Here is a 24759-nt window from a genome sequence, read left to right as displayed (position 1 = left end):
CAGAACTTTTATCAAACGTCAAATAGGCCAAGAAAAAAGGCATATCCAAAGGAAATTCAGAATAGCTTGGATTTGGGTTTGGTGTGTGGGGTGAAGGCCTAAATGGGGTCGGATGCCATTTATAGAGCTCAACTCTTGAGGGCGCCGTTTGGTGTTCTATGAACATGGAGTAGGCTAGGCTACACTTCCTGCCAGGGAGCAACATTTACGTTGATATGGGGGAAGATGTGTTTCTGCTGTAAACTTTCTTTACCTATTTCCAGCTTTGGATAAATTATTATAGCGTAGGCTAATTAGGCGATCGCACTATTAGGAGAATGCAACACGGATCCAGCAAACTTACACCTGTCCCAAAAGAACGTCACACATGACCAAATGTAGGCTATCTGAAATAGAGACCATGAATATAATCAACATTCTCAGACAGAGCACAAAGGCATGACCTCTTCTTAGGCCAAAACAGTAATTTTTGATCGCCTCGAATCGCCCCATCCCTTTTCAAATCTATTACGTCACTTTACACACAGCTTTGGGGTGGGACTTCAGCTGGAAACGGACGTGGAATCGGACCAATGATAATCTGCTACCTCGATTTGAAAATCTCGTGAAACCCAATCATTGTGCCGAAAAGCTAAAGAACGCATAATGTATCTTCCCCCCTCAAGCTATCTCTGAGTAATACGGCCTTTTTAAAGTTCCGAAGGGGAAAGGGGAAGGGAGACCTGAAAGAGAAGAAAAGGATAGGAACTTTAGTGGACAGGTTCCTGGTCCATAAAAACCGAAGGAATCAGTCGGATGGAAAATATTTCTTGAACATATATATATTTTTGTATTTTATGAAGATATATACTATTGGGTATTCATCGATTATACGGGTAGCTAACTCTGCTAGCCATCAAGCTATATCGGCGTGCTAGCTGCGAACAGACAGCAAGGCAGCTAGCATAACAACCAAACGACAAAGGAAATAAAGCCAGCAAACTAGTCTTTCAAGAAAATATTCATTTTGTATCTTTCGCCCACTGCGGGTTGGGGCCTTAGCTACCTTTGATTAATCTGCGAAATTATACCAAGCGGAAAGCCTGACTGCCTGAAAAAAAATCTTCAACAATTAATTAAAATGGCGGAGCCGGACAAATTAAACATCGACTCCATAATACAGCGTCTCCTGGAAGGTGAGAGTCGCTTGAATGTTCTTTCTTTGCATTTCAATATGTTGTAAACAAAAACATAGAATGAGTGTTATTGTCTGTTAACGATTGTGTATTGTACATTTTAACAGAATACTAACGTTAAAAATGGGTTTTTCTCCGTAACAAGTTTTCCTTTGGGAGGATGCTAGTCAGATAGCTAACGTTAGGACACCAGTTAAATACATTTAGCTTAGGTTAGCTATTTAGCATAGCATGTCCCTATAAACCCTAGTTTGGAATCTCATTTAGTGTGGGATGTCATAATGACTACAATCGTATGTAAAACGTCTATATAGTTCACTGGAGCATATTTATAGTCAATCTAGGTGCATTTCGAATGTAATTTGTTCGATAATTGATCAGTCAGCAGCTCCCATTTCTCATCTGTGCTAAATACGATATTATCCTAGCTATCCCTACTTAGTTTAAGTAGTTCGGAGTGGAACGGTAATGCCTCCCAAACAGTCGTTAGCTCTTGTTTCTGGTTACAAACCCATTAACTATACAACTAGTTTGCTTACGTTAATACTATTGGTCAAGTATGACATGTTAAGACTTTTGGAGCAGTCTAGCTAACCTAGCGTTAGCAAAGTCACCTTGTGTGGCATCAGGTGACAAGATGTTAAGTTGTGGAGTAGGGATAACAGACCTCTTATTTTGACTTACAACAGCTAGCTAATAACTACTTCCCTTCTGAACTTCCATTTCGCCAGTGTCTGTAGGCTAGATAGCTACGCTTAGTGTAGACTGAACAATTTAAAGTAATCCATAAAGGTTCCCTCTTCGTAAGTCCACATTAAACAGACTATGGATGGATTTACGCAGATAGCACAGGCTGCAATTGTATCGAACTGTGAGATGGGTAATCAAAAATGCACACTGGGAGTCCAGTTCAGTAGATCAGAATCCAAGACCTAAGTGAGAAGGTAACCCCAAGCAATCAACACTGTTTAACGTTGAACCATAACGCCCCTTGTAAGTATTCAAATAAACTCTGCTGATGTTTTTGGTAATTTTAAATCAAACCTCTTGTATTAGTACCCAAATGGCCAAATAAATGACTGGATACTGCTAAAGCGTGCATGCTTAAATGCCACTGAATAACTTGTCAAATCTTGTAGAGGAAGATGAAGGTTCTGGGTTTACAATGAATATGCCCATACATTTGACACATGGAGTATGTAATTATCTGAACAGACTATTAATATGGTCTAAAAGGAAAGTGTTGAGTCTTTAAAAAAAAAAAAAAATCTGAATCAGACATTTTGCAGGATGGTGTAATGGAATTATTGCAAAGGTTTCTGTTCTTGCGGCCCTTTGTGTGAGATCCTATTGCTTTTTTGTTAACTCTTTTTTTTTTTTTGTTAAAACTTCCCACAAAACATCATCACTTTTTACTAACTAACTCCAATACTTCTCCTCCCGCTTACCAATTGGCCCCACCCATGTAGCGCTAGGATCCTGTTTTTTTTGGAGATCAAGGAGGGGGTAGTGTGGAAAAAAGAAGAAAAAAAAATGAAAATGGAGCATATTCAATACTAGCTAATTTCGAACAGGAAGTGAAAGAAGCTCAAACCTTCTAGGATATCTTTGCCATAATCACATAGCAAAAAATATTAAATCTATTGGAATATGTTATGTTTGTGGTTCTTTGGAGACAATTTTCTCCAAAGTGACAAACATGACATTCAAATTAAAATGTAAGCTTACTGTTAGATATATCCTACATTTTATCAAATGCCAGTATTGGTAATAAACTAGGCCTAAGCTTAAATGGAATACAACAGAATAAGAGAATATATATATATATATATATATATATATATATATATATATATATATATATATATATATATATATATAAAAAAAACATAAAACACAACTCTGTAAGGAGAATGAATTAGTTAGATAGATAAATAGATGAATCGCTTTTTGAAGATCCCAAAACTATCAATTAAACAAAGAGTGTTAGGTAAATCATTCCTCAAGTTAACATAGATATGAATGAATATGTAATTAGTTTGTCACCTATTGTTGTTTGTCAGAAAATTCCTATTTACGATCAATCAGTCAACAAAACTGTGCAAATGACGATTAATGTTAGGCTAGAATCAAGTGGCAAATTTTCTGCACTGTTACGCTGGTATGTATTAGTGCAGGATAGGAATTTCAGCTTCTAGGTGTAACGCTGAAATATCTAATGTGCAAACTGTTGGTAAGAGACACTTGCGTTGCACATTTCTGTTGCACCATCTTGTGTATTAATTGTACTTGCATAGGCTAATTTAATTATGAACTTGAGTTTGATGGACAGCTGTGCAAGGCTGTAAACGGTAGCCTATGTGAAGACCAGTAATAAAGTGTTTTCTTCAGTTTACTCTGAAATGGACCAATTTCTTGTTATTTGATGAGTGAAAGCATAGGCTTTCTGGTTATTATCAATATATTGATCTGAACTTAGTCAGAATACTAGTGTTGTCCCATTTCCTAGGTATTTTGAATCGATGATTTCTTTTTATAATGGTTGAAGTAGATGGCCATACAAATCTTTTGCCAAGTGTATATATAATATTGGCTGTCAGGGCAATGATTCACTTGATAAGCTGTGCTGTCCATCCTGAAATTTCTGCTATTTCAGAATTGTAATTTCACACATCTAAATGCACCTTACTCCGTATAATCCATAAATACCTCCTCTGCTGCTGAATAGCATAGAGGAGGTAAATTAGATATCCCAGTCACCTCCATATCCTTTTGACCACTTGGATTATTTAGTGATTTAGTGCGATAAGACAACACTTTGAATTCCATTCTCTCTTAAAGGAATATGCGTTTTGCTACTTGTCAGTTTTTATTGGCTAATTTGGCAAAAATTTGCACCTACCCTGTCAGTTGTCCTTTTTCAGTAAAGCAGTTTGTGGAAAGATATCCCCACTTTTAGCAAGTGATCGATATTTAATGACCAGTCTGTTTGGGAATAAATGGAGTGAGGCCCAGCAGTGGCTGTATGCCTCCAACACCTTAAAGTATTTTCTGTCTTGACTGACTGGCTGAAGCAGAACATCTTGGGAGTTCTCTTGAATCTATACCACACTGGCCAGTTTGTTTGTGGTCCTTGCCGTTGAGGAAGTGGAAATATCTTTGCTTTTAATCTGTACATGTGCCTCTCCATCTCACTTCCGTTTTTCTGTTTTGACCTGGGTGGCACTGATAAAAGAAGTTGAAGTTATTTCTGATTGCTGATATTTAAATCCTCAATCAACATATAATAATGTGGTGTTAAAGTAATGAAATGCTGCATTCAAACATGAACACTGTTATCCTAGCTAGCAGATATAGTGCATCAACATATCATTTGAACTTGGTGCAGCCACCATCAGGTGAAAAATGTTGTATGAAGTACTGGATTTCTTGAGTCAAGTATGGAGAGGCAAATCTCATAGATGACAGCAACAGGGCATTTATATATCATAAGTTATATAGTGTGCTTGCAAATTTGCACAAATCCAAAACTCAACTCCAAAATTCCAGATGAAATCAAATATAATATAAACTAATATGAAGCAATAAAATCATGAATGTTAGTCTGGACTTTCATTTGAAAACGCCCTTATGCATGCTTTTTATGAGCAAGAAAAGTTGACCAGACAAACTCTTCTGTTTCTAGACCATGATCCTGGACTCTAAGCGGTGAACACCTAATCATAATTTATGTCAATGTGATGTTGAGTATTAGGGACAAATGGATGACAAAAAATCACCCCAGGCCTGTTGCTGACCTTAAGAGGATGCAGGACACCGAGAACCTCCCTCTGCAAAGAATCTAGAGGAATGGGCCTGTTCATTACGCAGTGTTTTTGGGTTCGGCGTTGCGCTAAATTTAAATTTAGGCCATGCAGGAGCAGGCAGATAACTGACTGGGAAAATCTTTGCTCAGAAGAAAACAATAACTAATTCATTGCAATCTGTATCAAAAAATGTCACATTCTATTCAGTACATGTCGCACAAAACTGTTGCTAAGTGGTCTCGACTATGACCTTGTTTGTACAGAATATGGTGAAAGACCATGCAGAGTAGTTTTTTTATGCCTTGTAGATCCAATTTAAGAGCTGTGTTTCGAAGTAAACACCATGTTGGATCCCTTTCGCATGCCCTGACGTGAAACATCTGACAGATAGGCATCTAGTGAGACTGGCTAATGGCTGTTAGTCTGTCTGAGTGCTAGCCTAGCCTAGCTTATATGTTGTAGACTGCTAATGTATCAGTCAGACGCACCCTCAGGGTGTGTGATAAGAAGCAGCAGGTTCTACCTCATGCATTTGACTACACCCTCTTGCTTGCACTTTGTTTTACCACTTTTTATTGGACTTAAGCAGTCTCACACCCTGCAAGCATACACTGGTAACAATGACTGTTTCAAAAAAGGTGCCCTTGTATTATTCCACATGTAAATGGGCCCTATGGAAGAGCAAATCTGCCTGTCTCTGGGCCAGATAGTCAAGTAGAAACAGAGAAAGCAGGTAATAATGTTCGATCCGCGCGGCAAGTGTGTTGCGTAACACAAGCACCTAGGGGCTGTTTAATATGCTAGTAACCCTTTCTACCCCTTTCCCTGCAAATGGCAAGGTATCTGTTCTGATTTAGGAGAGGCTTGCCAAAACGCAAGCCCTTGTTGGTTACAATATAATGTTCTCTCATGTGTTGTCACTTCCCAGTTTTGGCTTAATTGCCAAGACGATGTAACCACTTTCATTTTTATTTTATTTATTTTTTATTCTTTAAATAACTTGACGGCCCACTGATTGAGAAGTGTAGCTATGAAAAATTCGTGATTGTGTTTAGCAAGTATTTTCCATGAATTCACTTAGCCTAGATAGCCTGTGTGACAACCTGTCGTCATGGCTCCTTGGCAGCCATATCATTTAAGCTGTTTTAAAACCTTCAACAGAAGGGAAGAGGGCCTGTGATAAAAATCGGACTTAGAACCATTGCGTTGTCCTAACAGGTGTGTGTGTGTGTGTGTGTGTGTGTGTGTGTCAGATAGCCTAGTTCCCCTATCGCTCTCTCTGCCTCCATTCCCTAACTTCCCTAACATGTATGCAGTTTGACTTGGATGATTACTGTTCTGGCCTTGAATGTTTTGTACACCGCTTCATATGAGCCGTGATTATTTACCACCAGATGCGGGAGAAAAAATACAGGCTTGATAATGATTGCATTTATATCCCCTTATGTAGTCATGGTGATCTTTTCCCACTCCTGTCCTTTATTTTTGTGTGCACCTCAGAACCTGTGCCAAGGTGTCTGATGGTGCCATCTGTCATAAATGTAGCATCTTTGATGTAGGTTGATCGCTTCCCCCAGTGAATGTTTCTTTGCTGTTTATTAGCCTGCAGTTGAATTTTGGTTTCAATCCTTATAAGCAATCCTTTCTAAACAAAAGAAATTCAGAGGTCAGGGTATATACTGTCTAGGTCTAGGGCTGCACGATTTGGGGGAAAATATCTAATTGCGATTTTTCTGACATATACTGCGATTGCATTGCGATTTGCGATATATATATTTTTTTAATGTGAATGATCTGATTCAGTTCAACATTCCAAATGTCTCTTTAATTTGTGCCACCCCTGACTGGTGAGCACAGCCAGTGCACAAGAAGCACAGCACCCCTGATGGACTTTGAAGCTCACCAATCAGAATTTCTGTGCCCCTCAAGCACTACGCACACCCACCAACCAGAAGTGGCACAGTCAAGGAGGAGGACATGAATATAAGTCATAAATGTGACAAATTTAACTGTGTAAATTTGTAGCTTTTGTGATTAATTGCGTTGTTTCATATTGCGATTACCATTGCGATAATTGTGCAGCCCTACCAAGGACAGTTAAACTTTTAAATTATAGCTGATTAAAAATGACTGCCTGCAGCCTAAATGAAAGTCTTTGTCGACCGAGGTCTACTTAAATTAGGCAAGAGGTAGAAGTTTGTGGCAATTGCCAATGAAATCCACCAGGAACGTTCGCTTCCTGCCATCACAGACTTTATGCTCAATGTAACCTACTACTAGTCTCTCTTAGTAGTGTTTATTTAATCGGTTCCAAAAAAAACTTCACATCACGACACTTTAATTAAGGCTGCTTTAGCCACAGACTTTCAGCTAACTTCAGTAGGCTACCTACTGTCTGTGTATGGAACGGTCTAGGTGACCCATTTCATGGATGCACACTGTTTGACATGTCAAATAGCCTACTCATTGCACCACTGGTTGTGCAAAACTGAATTTCGTTGGATATTTAGTGTATTTATTAAGTTGAATACTAATCAAATCTAATCTAAAAATTCAATATGAACTGAACATGACTAAAATCTTCAGTACATCTACTTATTCCACAACAAATTAGCGGATTTGCAATGCATTAAGATTCACTAAAAATCTATGCATGACCTCTCCTCCCTATAAATGTTAGTCAAATGGCATGGAACTAAATGGGGATTGTTTTTACAAAACAGTAAACAACCAAATAACATTATCATGCTGGTCTCCCCATTTACAATGTAGCCTACAGGTTAGCTGTTTGCAACTACATGACCTTTTATCAATCAGACAGTTGCAATAGGCCAAGTTCCCAACCGCAATTGGATAGCTCTGATGAATTTCCCTACCTGTGATTGTTTTTAGAGAGAGTTTTTATAGCAATGCTACTGATTTTGTGACTGGTACAAATATTTCATCCTCTGTTATTGGTAAATGTGTAAAATGTTCCCATATCAAATGAGTTTCTTTTTTTTATTTTTTTATTCTGTTAAGTTCTTTTTTTTTTATCATTACAAATCATTGGCTCCCTTGTTTCTTCAGGTTTTCACTCAGTTGAACTCTCAGAGGCAGTTCATTCTCGATGACTAGTCTGATGTCTTGGTTGAGGTCCGTTCTGATGAGGCATAAACCAGGCTTAAGGCAGGCTTGAAGGTGGATTTGGCTTGTCGCTCCGCCACTGTGGCTTTGTCTCTCCACTGGGTCTGAAGAAAGTACACACCAGATGATGGGTACTTTGGGTTTAAAGCGGTTCAGGAGTGATCCTCCTCTCACCCGGCATCCAGGCCAGCCCGCGGGCGCAGCCAAACGCCAGACCAAACAAAGGGATTTATACTGCAGCTCATTTACAGTTCCTGGCTGGCAAGTGATGCATGACAGTCTGATAATATAAATGAAAGCTTTGATTCCTAAAAGCACTCGGAGCTCTGTGCTCATGCAAACACTGTGACAACAAGCGTGGCAACAGAATTTAGCTTCTTGCCATGGCTTCCTCTAAAAAAGTATATGGTCTGGTGTCTGATGACTCACTGGGCCTTTGTGAAGGTTTCAGCCATCACAAATGTTTCATGCTACAGTGAGTTATGGCTCTTCAACTGAAGCCTGTTCCACAGAGTCCATATGTGAGCGGCCACGGAATAAGGTTTAGTCAGACCTATTACATCACTAAGCCTCTGCAAGCCTTTACCATGATAATCATGAGCTGGGTCTGGGTGTTCCTGGGTAGTTGTTGTTCATCTTCCATTATAACATAATGCTAATGCAAGGCTAATTTTGAAGGGATTTTTTTTACCGGATATTTGTCCCACAAAAAAATGCTGTTTGGAAGCCTGCATTTTAAAAATGGTATCCAGAGAATATTCAGTGTTACAAAGTAGGGATGCACGATATATCGGCGGCCGATATATTATTGGCCGATAAGGGAAAAAATGAAAATATTATTATCGGTCCGATAACAGAATTCTGGCCGATAATTTGTGCCGATATTTTTTTAAAGTCCTAATTTAGGCCTACATAAGGTCCGTCTGGCTACACTGAGCTACATGAGCTTGGTTGGCTATACTTTTTCCTCAATATAATGTCAGCGGTGTGAATGTATTTCACCACTCTAACAAAATCTGTGGATATGCGTTCATTTGAGAATCTGCATCTCAAAATCCTCTCGTGAATGATCCGCCATTTAACCTTAACAGAGCGGAGCTCAGCCCTATGTAGAGTCGTCTTGTGCTGATGTGTTTGCACTTTATCGCGCTGGTCAGGGAAACAAATGAACAAACTCGTTAGTGGGACGAGTACATAAGTAGGCCTAGTTCTAAGTTGTGTTTTAGTATTATATTTGCATTACTTTAGCTTGGGTTTTTGTATTATTACCTAGAAATATGCTAACCATTCCTGCTTCAGTTCCAGACAGGTCATCATAATAAGTTATTAAAACCTTCGGGGCTAACCCCTTTCATTTCTGCTGCAGCAGGTTGTGCGCAACAGAGTAGACGGACATAAGATGCAGTCTGAGGAGTTGCAGCTTTATTCAGTTACCCGCAGTTGAAACTAAACCTAAGTTTCCCTCACAAACTCTGATTTGGTCGCTATACTGTAGCTTATTCCCAGCTGAGCCGTTTATGAGTTTAGTCCTAAATGAAAACGATTCATACTCTCTAGCCACTCACTCGCAATTCACTGACGTCAGGTTCACTTAAAGGAGCCACACGTACTGTAGGGCTAGGCTACTGTTATGTTGACTGCTGTACTATTGAGGACTATTATGAGTTCTGTCCATCATTTGGTGGTAGGTAAAATTACTGCAATAAAATTATGCTTATTAAATGCTTTCCCCAAATCACACTTCATCGGTATCGGCCACAACAAACCAATACATATCGGTAATCGTTATCGGCCCTAAAATTCCATATCGGTGCATCTCTATTGCAAAGCTATTGAGCTGGATCCTTTGGCTGTAAATCTGTACACAACCCTTGCAGTTGTTTTGTTTCCCTTCTGCAAGAATGCATCAGTGTAGCCATTAGTGCTCAGTGCAAACCCTTTTAACCACATGGTGTGCTGCAAGTAGTTTGTAAGCAAGCATCAGAAACCAACTTAATGGGAGAGTAGCAGCTATTTAAAAATTACATTCATACATTGCATTTTGCTTGGTGCATTCATCTTCTTGAATATTTTAGCATTAGTGAACATTAGTCTAGTTCTTGTGTGACTAAAACACAAGTTTTCACCTCCTCAGGTGTATTGCAGCTTTGTGATCAGGACGCATGTTTACACGTGTGACATCACAGGCTTAGTACCTGACAAAGCAGGCAGGGAGAGTCGCACACATGGTCAGCCTTGTGATTACTGTCTGAAGGGCAAGGAAAACCAATTAAGAGGGGTCATGGTGTGACACATCATTAAGGATTAGCCTCAGCACCCTGACCAACAGGGAATTCACTGTCTCCCTTTTGGTTGCAACTTGTATTTGTGTGTGTGTGTGTGCGTGAGGCCCTTTCATAGCATGTCAAGTGCAAATTGAAACTTTTTTTTTTTTCTGCATGGGGCTGTGGTCGTCTAACCCCTCACTGTTTGTTTGTGTGTTTTCTCAGAGAGCCTTAGAGTACAACTCTCCTGACTCCCCACACCCTCCCTCTCCACTAAGCTCACTGTTGCTTATTGGCCCCAGTGGCTAAGTTTAGAGTAAGCGCTGGTAAAGCTTTAGCCGGCTTTAATCCTGGTTTAAAGTGACAAGCAACACAGTCCTATTAATACTCACTCACTTTCCCCCACACAGCTCTAGGGCTTCCATCGACTAGCCCCCCCCCCACACTGGCCCCCAAGAGCAGACATGTTCAGAGCACCCGCCATGTCAGGATGTTCAGAATGGTGGTTATGATGTGTACAAACATATTGGAGTGTTGATCTCGTATCCCAGTGTTTATAGTGGTGGTTGGGTCAGGCAGAGGTGCCTCTGACTGGAATGCAGTTTGTTCTGTTAAGGGTAATGCATTTTTAATAACTGGAAGATGACTGAGTGAGCCTTGAGAAGTTGTTTTTGTTACAGTGCTTAGTGCTTCATGGTACCATGTGTTTCATGGGTCACAGTGAATGCAACAAACACACAGGCTTATTAAGGACAAATGTTGTTTTTTTCTCTCTCTCTCAACCACGAAGAAGTACGGAACACGAGATTGAAGAGTTGCGAAAAGTAATGTAGTAGTGATGAGGAATAAAGTAATAAGCTCACAATGTCAGTTTTCATAAAAGCAAGCAGCAGCATGGGATATTTCTGCTCAGATTCTTCACAAGCTTGTCATTGACCCTCAACGCGCGTCAGTGCCACGCTTGCTCTCCCCTACTCCCCCTTTTTCTCTGAGCCGCCTGTTTTTATCCTGCTGCGCCCACACACTCCAGCCCTCATCTGTTTTCCCTCTGTCATGTGGCAGCGTGACTCTCCCCTCCACCCTGCTGGTCAGGGTCTTTTTTGGCCCGGGGCAGGGTGTAGAGTCGAATAGGCCATGTTTGAGGAGTGCTGTTGATCCCAGTGTTTTAAGGGAACACACACACACACACACACACACACAGTCTGCAGGAAAGACTCACGCTCACCGCAGAGTGTCACAGGAAGAGATTGGAGTCTGATATGATTCCCTGTGTGTGTGTGCCTGTGCGTGCATCTGTAGCGAATAAAACAGCTCAGCTGACTAGGAAGTTGGTTGTTTTTGTGGGTTGCTGGTGGGACTTGGAGGTAGCAGAAGGCAGAGGCCACCCTGTGTATCTGAGTGAAGCAGCAAGGGCCTCCAGGCTGCCGTCGCGCCAGGACAGAAGACAGCCGTCACACAGTGGTGTGAACATGTACTGACATGTGAAGGGAAAGGTGCCATTGAACACGATATACTGAAGGAAAGCTGATGTCACCATCCCTGCATCAAACCTTCATTTTGAGGACCCACATTGTTTCAAGCCATGCTAAAATGGTGGAGATTGTACTAAATAAATCAATGAAAATATTGTCATTGACCAGTAAGACATTGGTTGGTGGTTGTTGACCTTTGATGTATGTGTACGCAGAGAAACATAATTTGTGTGATGTAGGCAAACGGGCACAGCCCTTATTGGCTGACATGACATAAGTAGTGGTAGTGAGGGGTGAGGAGAAGAGTCAGTACCACTAACAAAGACCAAGTTGAACAGCATTTGAACATTTTATAAATATGAGACATTTTAATTCACTATTTATAAACTACTGAAAAAGTTGCTGCATCTCTTGAAAAGCCAAGAATTGGTTTTAAAGTGGCCGAAAATCAGTACTGAGCCTGTCCCACTTCTGAAAGTAAGAAATCAGGTCATCAAACCAAAAACATTTTCAATGTCTCCCATTTAGTTGTTTTCTCAGGCAGGCAAAATAATTCATTTGAGACATCACTGACCAGTGTTAATTTTGGCAGAATTGTTTGTTTTGGTATTCTGTTTTAGACAAAAACGCTAATTTGTTTTTTAGTCAAACTTTACTCCTTTATAGTTTTAGCCTGTGGTCTGTACTTAATGTGTTCACATGGGTAAACTTGTCTTCTCCTACCAACTGCTGTAGTCATTAAGTTTCTGTGAGTTAGTTTGCGCACTCTGCACTGCAGCAGCAACACAACGGAAAATGCGTACGTGACATGCAGTTGCGTGTGCGTGATCACACCTGGAGCATCTCTGGTGCTCACAGTGCAAGTATAGAATTTTATTGTGTATAGTGCTCACATCTTTCTGTATAGAGTTTACCTTTGGTAATGGGCCTAAATACACAATGAGTGACCATTATTGTACTGTAGGTCAGACCAGTAACTTGCCCATTTATTACCAGAAAGCGGTCACATCATTTTGTTTACTCTTGTACAGAGGGGGGAGAGAGCACCAGCAAACATTCACACTCATTTCTCATTCACATATGTTAACTTTGTCGACATAATGTAATTATAGGCTACATTCGGTTTCAGCAATTATACTACCTGTGTAGTCTCGACCCCCCCTTTAGACATGAGGATCAATCAGTATTTTTGCTTAGAACAGCTTCCAATACACCTCACACAAAATAAATAGGCACCACCTCTATTCTCTAGCTGACTCGGTTGCTGTGCGGCTTGAGCCGCACCTGAGATGTGCATATCAGAGGCAGTGTGGCTGCTCTAACCTGGGCACTAAAATGACAACATGCAATGGAAACATTTCACATATGTGGAGCAAGAAAAAAAGTTTTTTTTTTTTGTCTTTGTCTCATCTGATAAAATTAATACCATTGTTGACCAGGTGGTGAGAAGATGAGAACTGCATAAATACTGAATCATTGAATGAAGAGATGTATCACTCAAAGTCCTTATTAACTTATGGCATGCTATGTTTTGTATTGTTGGTACACTGAGTATCACAGGGCAGCGTGTCCAATATAATTCCCCCCTTCCTGTGATGCAGGGAGTTGAGTGCACACTGCAGGAGATCATACATTTATTTGGGTCTTAAAACATTCATCTTGTAGTTGCTGTTTTTAAGCCACTGCTGCACATGCCGACTGATGCTCGACTGCAGTATAGGCACCAAACGAGGGGGAGAAGGAGGAAGAGAACTCCTTCAGTTGCTCTCCACATGCCTTGCATTTCTCTCGCATGCTCTCTCCCTCCCTATCTCTCTGACCTCCATTTCTCTCCTTCTCGAGACTTACCCTTCAGCATCCTCTAGGTCATTAGCCATTTTAAACATGTCGTTTCCCTCAACTCAGTAGCTTAATATTACGGTCTTAAAACTCTCCATCTGTGATTCATTAGCTTACTATCCCTAGTATACCATCCCTTTTTGACAACTGTGTTTCCCCTCGTAGCCCTATTGTCTGTCCTTCATGAAAAACTTGTCCTATTTTCTTGCTTTTCCTCTCCCTCGTTCGCTCCGTCTGCCTCATTGCAGTGACTCTGTAGTTACATCACCGTTCAGGCTTTGCGCCTCACATGCTCTTGGTGCAGCGTGTGTGTATGGCCTGTGTATCTGTGCATGCCACCACGTTTAGCATATGGGTGTGTCTGCCCCAATGTTAAGTACAGGGTCTTGTTTTCTGTTATGTGGTCTGTACTGAGGGATATGCATATTCTGAACACACAGATGAAGAGACACACACACACACACACAGAGATCAAAGCGCTCCCTCATAATTGTCTTTTCACTGAAGCCTCAGTGTTCTTTTGTGTCTGTAAATGGGATTTAGCCCTGAGACCTGCTTTGAAGTGCTTCTCAAGCTCAGTCCATCTCGATGCACTGCCATTCTTTTTGGCTAGCATACTTAGGCTAGGCTAGGTATTTTTTCCCTGTGTCTGTCTACTTGATGTTTGTGATATGTCGGCCCAGTATTCTCTATTTTTGTGTGTTTGTGAATGATTGTGCCTGTGTGTATTTGTGGGTCTTCGTCTGATCTGTCTAAATCCTCCTTGTCTGTCTGTCTCTTCAGTGAAGGGCTCTCGGCCAGGCAAGAATGTGCAGCTGACGGAGAACGAGATCCGTGGCCTGTGCCTCAAGTCCCGGGAAATCTTCCTCAGTCAGCCAATCCTGTTGGAGCTTGAGGCGCCACTCAAGATCTGTGGTAAGTCCCATTGGCTTGTATAAGTTTTTTTTGTTTTGTTTGTTTGTTTGTTTTTTTATATCAGGTTCTGTATGCCTGAATAGTGTTAGCACAAGCTAGTGTTAGCACAACAATCTTCCCAAGCTGAGACCATAGGTGCTCGTCACAGATTGATAAGATTATCTGCTAGTGCCATGACATTTGTTGCTGTGGCAGCAGCTGTCCTATAGACACTACTTGTTCTTATACAAGCGTTATCAAAAGCCACACCTATGAAAGTACTATCTGCTCATTTCCTTTGAGTAAAAATGCCCTGGTCGATCTGCCAGTGACTGGATTTGGCTGGTGAACTTCTTGATTGGCCATGATTGGTGATCATTGACAGTGATTTATTGTGAACATACAATGGGAATTTCCTATTAAAGAAAAGTTTTAAAAATGTGTGTATGGTGTAGCATGTGCCATTGCTGAATCATGGGATTGCTCAGACAACAAAGGTAGCCACAGGTATTTTAGGCTACAAAGAGTTTACAGAAAGCCCTGTACACCTACAATAAATCAGTAGCCTGCCTTTGGTAAGGACTTTGATAACACTGAAATTCAGCACAGTGCTGTGGAATGCTCCCGATGTTCTGAATCACCAAATAAGAGTGATATTCAATTTGGCTTTTAAAAGTATTACAATGCCAGAAACACAGCGCTTCAAGGCTATTTACATTTACAAGGGTTAGATAGATATGATTTAGGTACATGGATTTTCTTTGTGGATCCCTAACAATAAATTATATTCTAAATAATTTCTGTGTATTCACATAGACCTTGCATCATGACTCAGCCATGATGGCAGTCAGTCAGATTTGATGGGCCTGATGTAAATTCTAAAAAAAATTTCCTACCACAATGCCACGTCCAACGTTTGTGACACTAATTTAGACACACGCAAGTAAATTGGCAGATCAAACTTCAAATGCCAATTGGCCAAGATCAGTGCATCTATAACATTGACCGCTTCTGTGCTCCTTCTGCATGTTAGTTTGCAAGATAACTTTGGGAAAGGGTGGTGACAAGAAGTGGACATGGGTCACTTTCCTCTGAATTCGTTGAGCGCAGTGCGCTTCTCCACAGCCTGTGCGTTGGCCCTTAGAGTCCCTGCCTAACTAGGTCACCTCCTTTAGCTGGCATCACTTTTTGTTTTTAGACTTCCTCCCCAACCTCCCCTCCCTCCGCTTGCATGTGTGTAAAGGCATTTCATTTGTCCTTTTCAGGTGACGTGCATGGCCAGTACTACGACCTGCTGCGGCTCTTTGAGTACGGCGGCTTCCCACCTGAGAGCAACTACCTGTTCCTGGGCGACTATGTGGACAGAGGCAAGCAGTCCCTGGAGACCATATGCCTGCTGCTGGCATACAAGGTCAAATATCCTGAGAACTTCTTCCTGCTGCGCGGCAACCACGAGTGCGCCTCCATCAACCGCATCTATGGTTTCTATGATGAGTGTGAGTATAAGAATAAGTATATGTATAAGTATATATACATTTTTGATCCCGTGAGGGAAATTTGGTCTCTGCATTTAACCCAATCGGTGAATTAGTGAAATACAAACGGCACACAGTGAACACACAGTGAGGTGAAGCACACACTAATGCCGGCGCAGTGAGCTGCCTGCTTCAATATCTTAAATATTAAATATAAACCATTTTAACAGTACTTTCACTAAATGAACAGGAACAAACTCAACATATTCACCAATGTACAGTGAAATAAACATGCCGGTAAAGATGTGACAAAACGTTACTTCAACACTATCCATGAAGCATTACACATGCGTTCATAAATAAATAAATGTTTTAAATATCTAATTTAATGTCTAATGCACGAGCATAACATCGACCAAATGCTGATTCTTGAGTGTATGGTGAGGGGGTTGAGATCCATGTACAACACAAACACTGCAAGTAAAGGCAATGCTGGCCTAATCCTATTAATGCCAGAAACATGCAGGCACACATGTACACACACACACTAGAATCAAGGTCTAATCCTATTGATGGGTCTAAGCATGCCCACTTGTGTATGTGGACCCTGTGACACATGGTTTAACAGGCTGTTGAACCTGCACATTTGTTTCATGTGCATTGAAAGTGCTGCAAAAGGCCACAGTAGTGGAGCAGTGTAGACATTTTGAAGGCATGCATGCAGACTTCCTGTTTGACCACAAAATGGCCACCGTGCTCTGCAACATAGAACAGATGACTTCTTTTCCTCTCTGTGAAGCATGTCCGCAACAGTGTATGATGGATGTAAGAAAATGCATGCTCAAGAAATCCACGCATCACATTTTTTGTTCCGTCTCATTATTTTTTTTTTTCTAATGCTGCGGTCTGTGTGCTCTCCTTTTCTTTCAGGCAAGAGGCGGTATAATATCAAGCTCTGGAAGACATTCACAGACTGTTTCAACTGTTTACCTGTTGCTGCCATCGTAGATGAGAAGATCTTCTGTTGCCATGGCGGTGAGTGCATCCATTCATGTCACTGAAACGGTGGCTATTTGCATTGTGCTTAGTATATGGACATTTCCATTGCGTTTATGTGTTTCGGATGGCATTGTTTCTAAGTGCCTGTGGTGTGATCTAATGTGTTCAGTGTACAGTAAGATTTATGTCCGTTGTTTTTATAATCTAACTGTGTGTGTTTGTTCGTTCCCCATCTGTCTACAGGGCTCTCTCCTGACCTGCAGTCTATGGAGCAGATTCGTCGTGTGATGCGTCCCACAGATGTGCCTGACCAGGGCCTGCTGTGTGACCTGCTGTGGGCTGACCCTGACAAGGACGTGCTGGGCTGGGGCGAGAACGACCGTGGGGTCTCCTTCACCTTCGGCGCTGACGTGGTGGCCAAGTTCCTGCACAAACACGACATGGACCTTATATGCAGGGCACATCAGGTTAGTACAGTGGACTTAGAAGAGATGTCTGTCACTGTAAATCATGGAATTAGAAGTATAGTAAAATGTAGGGCTGTAACGATATGCGTATCGAAACCGAAATCGCGACACTAATATCCACGAACCTGTGTCACGGTGTGAGAAGGCAGAATCGTGACACACCTCTTCTAGTGTTTCCCGCAGCGCTTTGCAGCTTAAGCGGCGGCATAAGCAACACATCTCTTGCTTATTAGTATACTTACTGGTACGTTGTCCAAAAAAATAAAATAAATCATAATTTCATAGCTCTCGTAGCTTTCATTGTAGACTATGCGTGCAACTTTACCAAACAGTATAAAAGTAAACCCCCTCTCCTTGCCCCTCTCTCTCTTGCTCTCCCTCTCTCTCTTGCGCATGCTCAATGTACACGTGTCCCTCAGCATGTACATTTAATCCAAATAAAACATTTACAATCGTGAAAGCAAGGACGCATAGAAGACGACTAGCTAAATTACTATTAAATCCGGTTAGCATCATTAGCATGCTGCACACAACTCTTGCATTCAAGTTGACTGATCATCTCAATACCAATGTTTTCCAAGACTCAAAGGGGCCTGTCCCCAAGGAGAAAAAGTATTACCTTGAAACTTAAACACACATGGGGAAACTGAACAGTCCAACCAGTAGACTATGATAAGCTAGCCAACTATGCTACTTTGTTTACATTATTTCCAGGCTTCAACCAGACAGCTGAATTAGAGGTAGATTTGTAATAGAAATAGTAGGCTATAATCTGCATAAAGTGTGCTGTCATGAATATCAGAAATTCTTTATCTTCTCTTTTTATATCAGATGTACAATAATATATTATAATCCGCTGGTGTTCCAAGGTAGGCCCCCCAAGGTATATATCGAATCGTGGCTCAAAAATTGCGATGCATCAATCTGACTAAACTAATTAGTGATGGGTTATGTGCCAGTTCCCCTTTCCTTTAATTGTGGTATATACCATAGAAATTGTATCGATGAAGTCAATTGTAGCGCATGATACAGTTAAATAAAATTTACAGCTGGAAAAGCCGTACAAATAAGTTGATTTCACTATATATCTACTCTCATAGCAACACTTACAACAAGTCTTACTGATCCTAGCACTCACCAGCCGTTTTAAACTGACAAGTAACTGTTAAAAACAGCACTCACCGACACACTTATTCTTACTGTACTCTAATGTTCTTTTAAACTGTCCTAAAATTGTGAGAATTGTTCTAAAACTTACTGTTTACCATGTTGTTAGTCGCTCTGGTTAAAAAGCGTCAGCCAAATGTAATGTAATGTAATGTAATGTAATGTAATGTAATGTAATATATGGACCACTGAGTGAGTGGACGTTCCGAACATGGCTTCATTCTCACTCGTAACTATTCTCTTTTTCTCTGCCTCACAGGTGGTAGAGGATGGTTATGAGTTCTTTGCCAAGAGGCAGCTTGTCACTCTCTTCTCGGCGCCCAACTACTGTGGAGAGTTTGACAACGCTGGAGCCATGATGAGTGTGGACGAGACCCTCATGTGTTCCTTCCAGGTGAGCTCAAAACCACATGACTGCCTGTGGTCTGTTGGTCATTATTTCAGTTCAGTGCAATGGTTCTGGACATGGTGTGGCATGTTTGTAGGAGAATGCCTAATTTACATAATTGCAGACTAAATGGTAGTATGTAGTACAGTATATAGTAAATAGTATATTTCTGCCTAGTTCAAGATGAGCTATGGCTATTCTGTTTGGTGTGACTGACTGTGTGTCTCATTTACAGATTCTCAAGCCTGCAGACAAGAAGCTGTACAGTTACGGTGGAGGTGGAGGCATGGGTTCAGGCCGTCCAGTCACCCCGCCGCGAAATTCAGCAAAGGGTGCAAAAGCCAAGAAATAACACCCGCTGGATAACCCCCACACATTTCCCTTTCCTCTCCCTTCCCTCCTCTTTCTCTCTCTACCTCCCTCCCATCTTGCGCCCCACATCACCAAACAGCAACATAAGCAAAACTTGTACCCAGGGTTTTAGCCACCTTCCCTCTTTTATTGTTTCTTCTTTTTTGTTTTTCTTTCATTTTTTTTGTAATTACTATCTGGTGATGTATGAGGTGATGCGGTATGTTTGTGTTTCTGTATGTATGTATGTGCGAGAGGTTTGTAAAATTCTTTGTGCTCGTCCTGCCTCTCTCCCTTACCCACCCCCCTTAAAAAATGTCTCCCTCTCTTAGTCATAGGGATGTGTCTGGCCTCAGAAGCAGCAGTGAGAATGCCCACCCAGGCACAAAAGCTGTTTTTAATGGGATATGGAATGGGATGGGGACATACAATGTCGAGAGCGGAAAAGTGTGTGCAAAGAGGGGAGAATTGGGTGGAGCCACTGCTGTGTGTGTCCAGGCTGTTGTGTGTATTGATGCTGAACACAAAGCTTTTTATCTTTTTTGTCAGTGGGAGGACCAGCCTGTCTGTACTGTAACACATTTATACACATGCACACAATCTCTCAACCACTGATACCAGGATTGAACATGTGTAGACCGAGGGGTCAGACACCAGGGGGTTTGGGTCTCTGAAACCCAGTGATTTTTAAACTCCATCATGGATGTGAAATTCTTATTTTATCTTTTTTTTTTCCTTTTACTTTTAATGATGGATCACATCAGTTTTAAGTCTACTTATATGTGTGTGTTTTTTTTTTTTTTTTTTTTTTTTAGTCTCTTTAAAAGTCTCGATGATAAATAAAGAGAACTGTTTATTTAAAAAACAACTGCGAAATGCCCCACTCTGCTTTCTGCTTGTTCCTGCTCAAGTTCACCTTTGATCCATCTCTCTGATCATATTTGGCCATGTTTGTTGCTTTTCTGTGTTTATCCTCCTCCCCTTCTCTCTTCCCTTTTTGAAAAACGAGTGCTGTCTGTCTTTAAAGCCTCAAGATCCCTTCGGGGTTGAATAGCAGGGATCTTTTGATGAATAACCACCACTTCCTGCCTGTCCACCCCTGACTCTGTCCCACCACCAAAAGAAAAAACACTTTGGCCTTCAGAGTTTCATTTGCTGGAAATGACTGTAAATAAAAGGCCATCCCTGACCTGTTCTGTCTTCATCAATAGCCCTCAGTCTATAATTTTTAGATCCTCCTTTTTGACTCTTATCTCCCTATAATCAATACTTTATTTTGTTTTCCCTCACACAGTTCATTATTATTCCTGGCTGGGCTGCATACCTAGTAAATTACCCTGGTTAAAATGGGCTTGGATGTATAAACCACTTTTCAGTTCTATTTTCTCACTATTATGTCAGTCTCCAAAGTCTTAAAATTCAAAAGACTGACATCAGAATGGGAAGGTTTTTATTTTTTATTTGTGGGCAAAATATGGGCTGTAGGGCTTCTGCTTGAGCAACATACATGGTTAATTATGTCATCCGGTAGCAGAAATTTGACATCAACAGTATAGGGCACATGTTAGAGTAGCGCCCCCTGCTGCCACAACATAACTCCCAGATTTGATGTCAATTCTGTTTTTTTCTGGGGTTTTTTTTCTAATTGGGTGTCCACCTTGATGAGTGTCCTTGGAATACCTGTGAAAAGAGTTAAGAGAGTGTTGCCAAAATTATCTGAAAGTGCAACTAACTACCCTCCCCTGTTATGGCTCTGTAAGACAAATATTCCTTGATGGGAATCAGTGTCGTGATTTCTTTTCGTGTGCTTTATCAGGCACAGTTACATCTCTCTGATCTGTCATATAAACTGTAGACCTCCACTCACTCAGACTTCTTCAAAGTGTCATGAAATTGACTGCATTAAGGAATTTCTCAGTCTGTAAGGTATTTTGGGGTCATATGTCTCAATAGAAGACCAGGGCCTAAGCCAGAACATTTTCATAATGTTAGGAGAATGCTGCTCTTCACTGGTGGCTGTTGAGGACAACAAAAACTTGGAGTTCCAATTCCGAATTTGAATTGTTTTCGTAAGAGACAGTCTGCCATCTTAGATCACCTTTTGAGAATTCCCTCTGGTGCGATGGTGCTATTATTATTATTATTATAACGATTGATAATAATAATAGGCCTAATATGAATAATAATATATTTGACCTTTCTTCCGATTATAGATGTCTTCATAAGGTATTTTAATTGATAATGTGAGTTGTGTGATTTTTTTCTTCCTCTTCAACCGATCAGGGACATTTTTCCTCCATGCATTGTTGCTTGGTAGAATGCATACAATTAAAACAGTATCCTTAGTCAATTGATAGGTTTATGAAACTACATGTTTCAAAGTATGCTCTTTTTTATTTAATGTTTTCCAATTATTCACAAATCTTGTCTCTGTTACCAGGTAGAAAATAAAAAATAGTTTATTTGTAAAACCTGTGTGTGTCATTCCAGGCATAGTAATTCTCACTAAATCTGAATCGACGCATGCTTGGGTTTATTTAAGTCATTCTGGGCGTCTAAGAAATCAGTTGTTATTAATAAGTAATTAGTAAGCTTCAGTACTACTGAAATATAATGTAGCTTTAGTGTTCAAAGTGGCCTCATGGATCACCAATAGAAGCCTTTACAGTCTGCATACCTGACATGAAAGCAACTCCTCAACAAACGGTAATAAGACAATTAATGATAAATCTTATCTTATAATTGCCTGACAACCACTGGTAAGATAGCTGAAGCTGAAATAAGCTGAAATAATTTGTTATACAATCTCTATAACTATAGTAGTGGTAAAAGAAATAGCAAAACCACTTTGTCATTCTGCCAACAATAATTCACTGAATGAACTCAGATCAACCAATCATAGCAATGTATTGCATACAGGTGAAGTAAAAGACCCTAGCCTGGCAATGAATCAATTGAGAATAGGCCTGGACACTCAGTCCATACCAAGGGACATAACTACTGGAGTGATTAAGCCTCTGTTGTACATTAATCTCTTTCAAAATCCTTTCTGAAGTACAGCAAACAAATTGTTCTTGTAAACAATGGTTTTAAGGGCAGTTAACTGAATTTCAAAGAAAATACACATTCCATGTCGCTTTATATTAATTCCATCAGGGTTGTGTACAAAGCGGTGCCAACTGTCCTCCTCTGTCTCTCATCCCATTGTTAGTGTTCATGTGACAGGAAATGAGAGAGGGAGAGAGAGGGGAATGGGTTCGGGAAATTACCTCAAGCCGAACTCGAACCCTGGCCCCCACTGGCACTGAGCCCTCTTTTTTACTGTTAAGTAAATGCGCAATTTCTGAACAGTTTCCGTCAGAGAACGGCCTACTATGTCTAAAAAACACGCATGCATGATCATTACCTCACCTATCCAGACATCTGCAGGAACACATTTAACTCACAACGTAAATGGCCATAGGTTACCCAAAACACTTTGCTATGTTTTTATAAAAAGAAATCATCATAGTGTTAAAAAAAAAAAAAACCCTGGAGATTTAGGCCTATCCCACCAGATTTCCATCTTAGTGCATTAGCCGACAGTGCGTTCTGCAACTGCCATGATCACAAACACTGGTGTGCTTGAGTGAGAGCCAGGTGTTAGTATTATTTATGATGATTACACAGCGGTCATATTTTGTAAAGGTCTGCCAGGGATATTTTTGCTTTCATAAATGGCGTGCTTTCTCACAAAAGCATAGAATCACTGCTCAACTAGCTGGCTATGATTAAGCATTGTCCTTCACCAACCTATGAGCCTAGTCACGCCAGTGGCACACTGAGGCCCTTCTCAGCTGATACAGCAACAGGAGAGTCCTGCTATCCTGCTCATTGCCTTGATCAATAGCGGAGTGAAAGTCGGGAGAATTCACAAATTCCCGGTGGGCCGGTGGCGTTTGGGGGCCAGGCTGATTACTCTGCGAGTGATGCTGTTTGAATATTTTTCTTTGCTGTATCTTCCGAGTAGCCTGCACTGTGCGATTGCAATTTCTTTAGTTTTCAGAATGGTTATATCCATAACCTTAAGTCTTTCTTCAGTGATTAGCAAGATACCACCAGAAACCAACAATCATGTAAGACCTGTGCTCTTTCTCCCGTATACGCATGAAAACTATGTGCTTGTTGTAGATTTGTTTTAGTACTTTCTATCTGCTTTCCTTTTGCAATCTTGTTTTTGTTCAGGCTACCTTGCATGAAGTGGTGTAGTCTACGTGATACGCAGGACTACTCAGTATACCCAATTAAAAAGCATCACCATCTCTGTGTACCGACCTAAAATAGGCAATACCCAGCTGACTACACCACTGCTTGTGCGCATAGCCCGCCGCTAGAATCATCGGTCAGTAGTGATGTGTCTCTGTCGCTTGCATTTGTTCATCTTCAATGTTGGGGACACACACGTTTTGAAAGTTGAGGATGACACGTCCCCCCTACTCACCCCCTAATAACGCCCCATATAGCAGTTGGAACTTGGATGATTTGTAGTTTACTCTATTCACAAGCATAGCCTGATAAACACCAGACAAATACATGAAGAAAATGAACAAAAACATGTGTTTCTTTGTTGACTATGGTCACATTATCAATTTGTATTGAAATATTTGTAATTTGCACATTTGAGCACACAGGTGTAGGCCTAAAATGAAGGACTATGGCATTGTGTGAAGACATACATTATTCAAAAATACCAGCTATCGTTGGTTGTGGTTAGGCTTCAGAGCTGTATGGATATTGCTGTACCATTTGTGGCAATAACATTGAATTGAATATAATAGAATAGCCTATATATTTTGGTTTAATTGTTTCTATTTCATTACAGGCTGCATGATTGCCTCTGGCAGTGTTATAGCTGGGGGAATTTTATCAAAATATTCTGCCATTAGGTACGCTACTAAAACATTGGGTCGTCACATGGGTCGTCACCACAGCCATCTCACCCAAATAGCCCCTGACTGAAGCGGATCAGGTGTCGGGTCCAGAGTCAGCTGCTGGACTATCTGTGTAACCAATCAATCTTACGCGTAGGCTATGTGGGTGCTATTCCTTAGTGTGATTCTTACCCAAACACTAAATAAATGTTGCCTAATGACTTCTAGACAGCTTAAAATATTATTTAGGCAACGCAGAAGGTGGAATTTTTCTTGTGAGTCATCCTATAATCAACAAGTCTGATTCATACTGGAGAGTCATATCACTATCTCTCGTCCCACTCTATAGCCCTCGTTTGATTGAGTGAAATGAACCTTCGAAGCAGCTTGATTTCCGAACTTGTTTATTATGTACCAGTACAAGCC

At 40.8% G+C, this 24759-nt stretch overlaps 1 protein-coding gene across 1 annotated transcript; it reads left to right on the top strand.

The window, feature by feature from the left end:
• Positions 1 to 672: 672 nt before the first annotated feature.
• On the top strand, positions 673 to 21894 carry ppp1caa (protein phosphatase 1, catalytic subunit, alpha isozyme a). The gene is made up of 7 exons (XM_048245742.1): positions 673 to 1175; positions 14466 to 14597; positions 15842 to 16072; positions 16982 to 17086; positions 17294 to 17517; positions 18944 to 19078; positions 19308 to 21894. The coding sequence occupies exons 1-7, from the start codon at positions 1121 to 1123 to the stop codon at positions 19422 to 19424; spliced, it is 999 nt and encodes a 332-aa protein (XP_048101699.1). The 5' UTR covers positions 673 to 1120; the 3' UTR covers positions 19425 to 21894.
• Positions 21895 to 24759: the final 2865 nt, after the last annotated feature.

This window comes from Alosa alosa, chromosome 6 (assembly GCF_017589495.1).
Source record: "Alosa alosa isolate M-15738 ecotype Scorff River chromosome 6, AALO_Geno_1.1, whole genome shotgun sequence".
Lineage (NCBI taxonomy): Eukaryota > Metazoa > Chordata > Actinopteri > Clupeiformes > Clupeidae > Alosa > Alosa alosa.
This window is presented reverse-complemented; position numbering and strand designations above follow the sequence as displayed.

Excerpts from the sequence above, each read along its gene's own strand:
- ppp1caa (XM_048245742.1), top strand. The coding sequence starts at position 1,121 with ATGGCGGAGCCGGACAAATTAAACATCGACTCCATAATACAGCGTCTC. Across the intron at positions 1,176-14,465 it reads AATACAGCGTCTCCTGGAAG|TGAAGGGCTCTCGGCCAGGC; the intron begins GTGAGAGTCGCT and ends CTGTCTCTTCAG. Across the intron at positions 17,087-17,293 it reads GATCTTCTGTTGCCATGGCG|GGCTCTCTCCTGACCTGCAG; the intron begins GTGAGTGCATCC and ends ATCTGTCTACAG.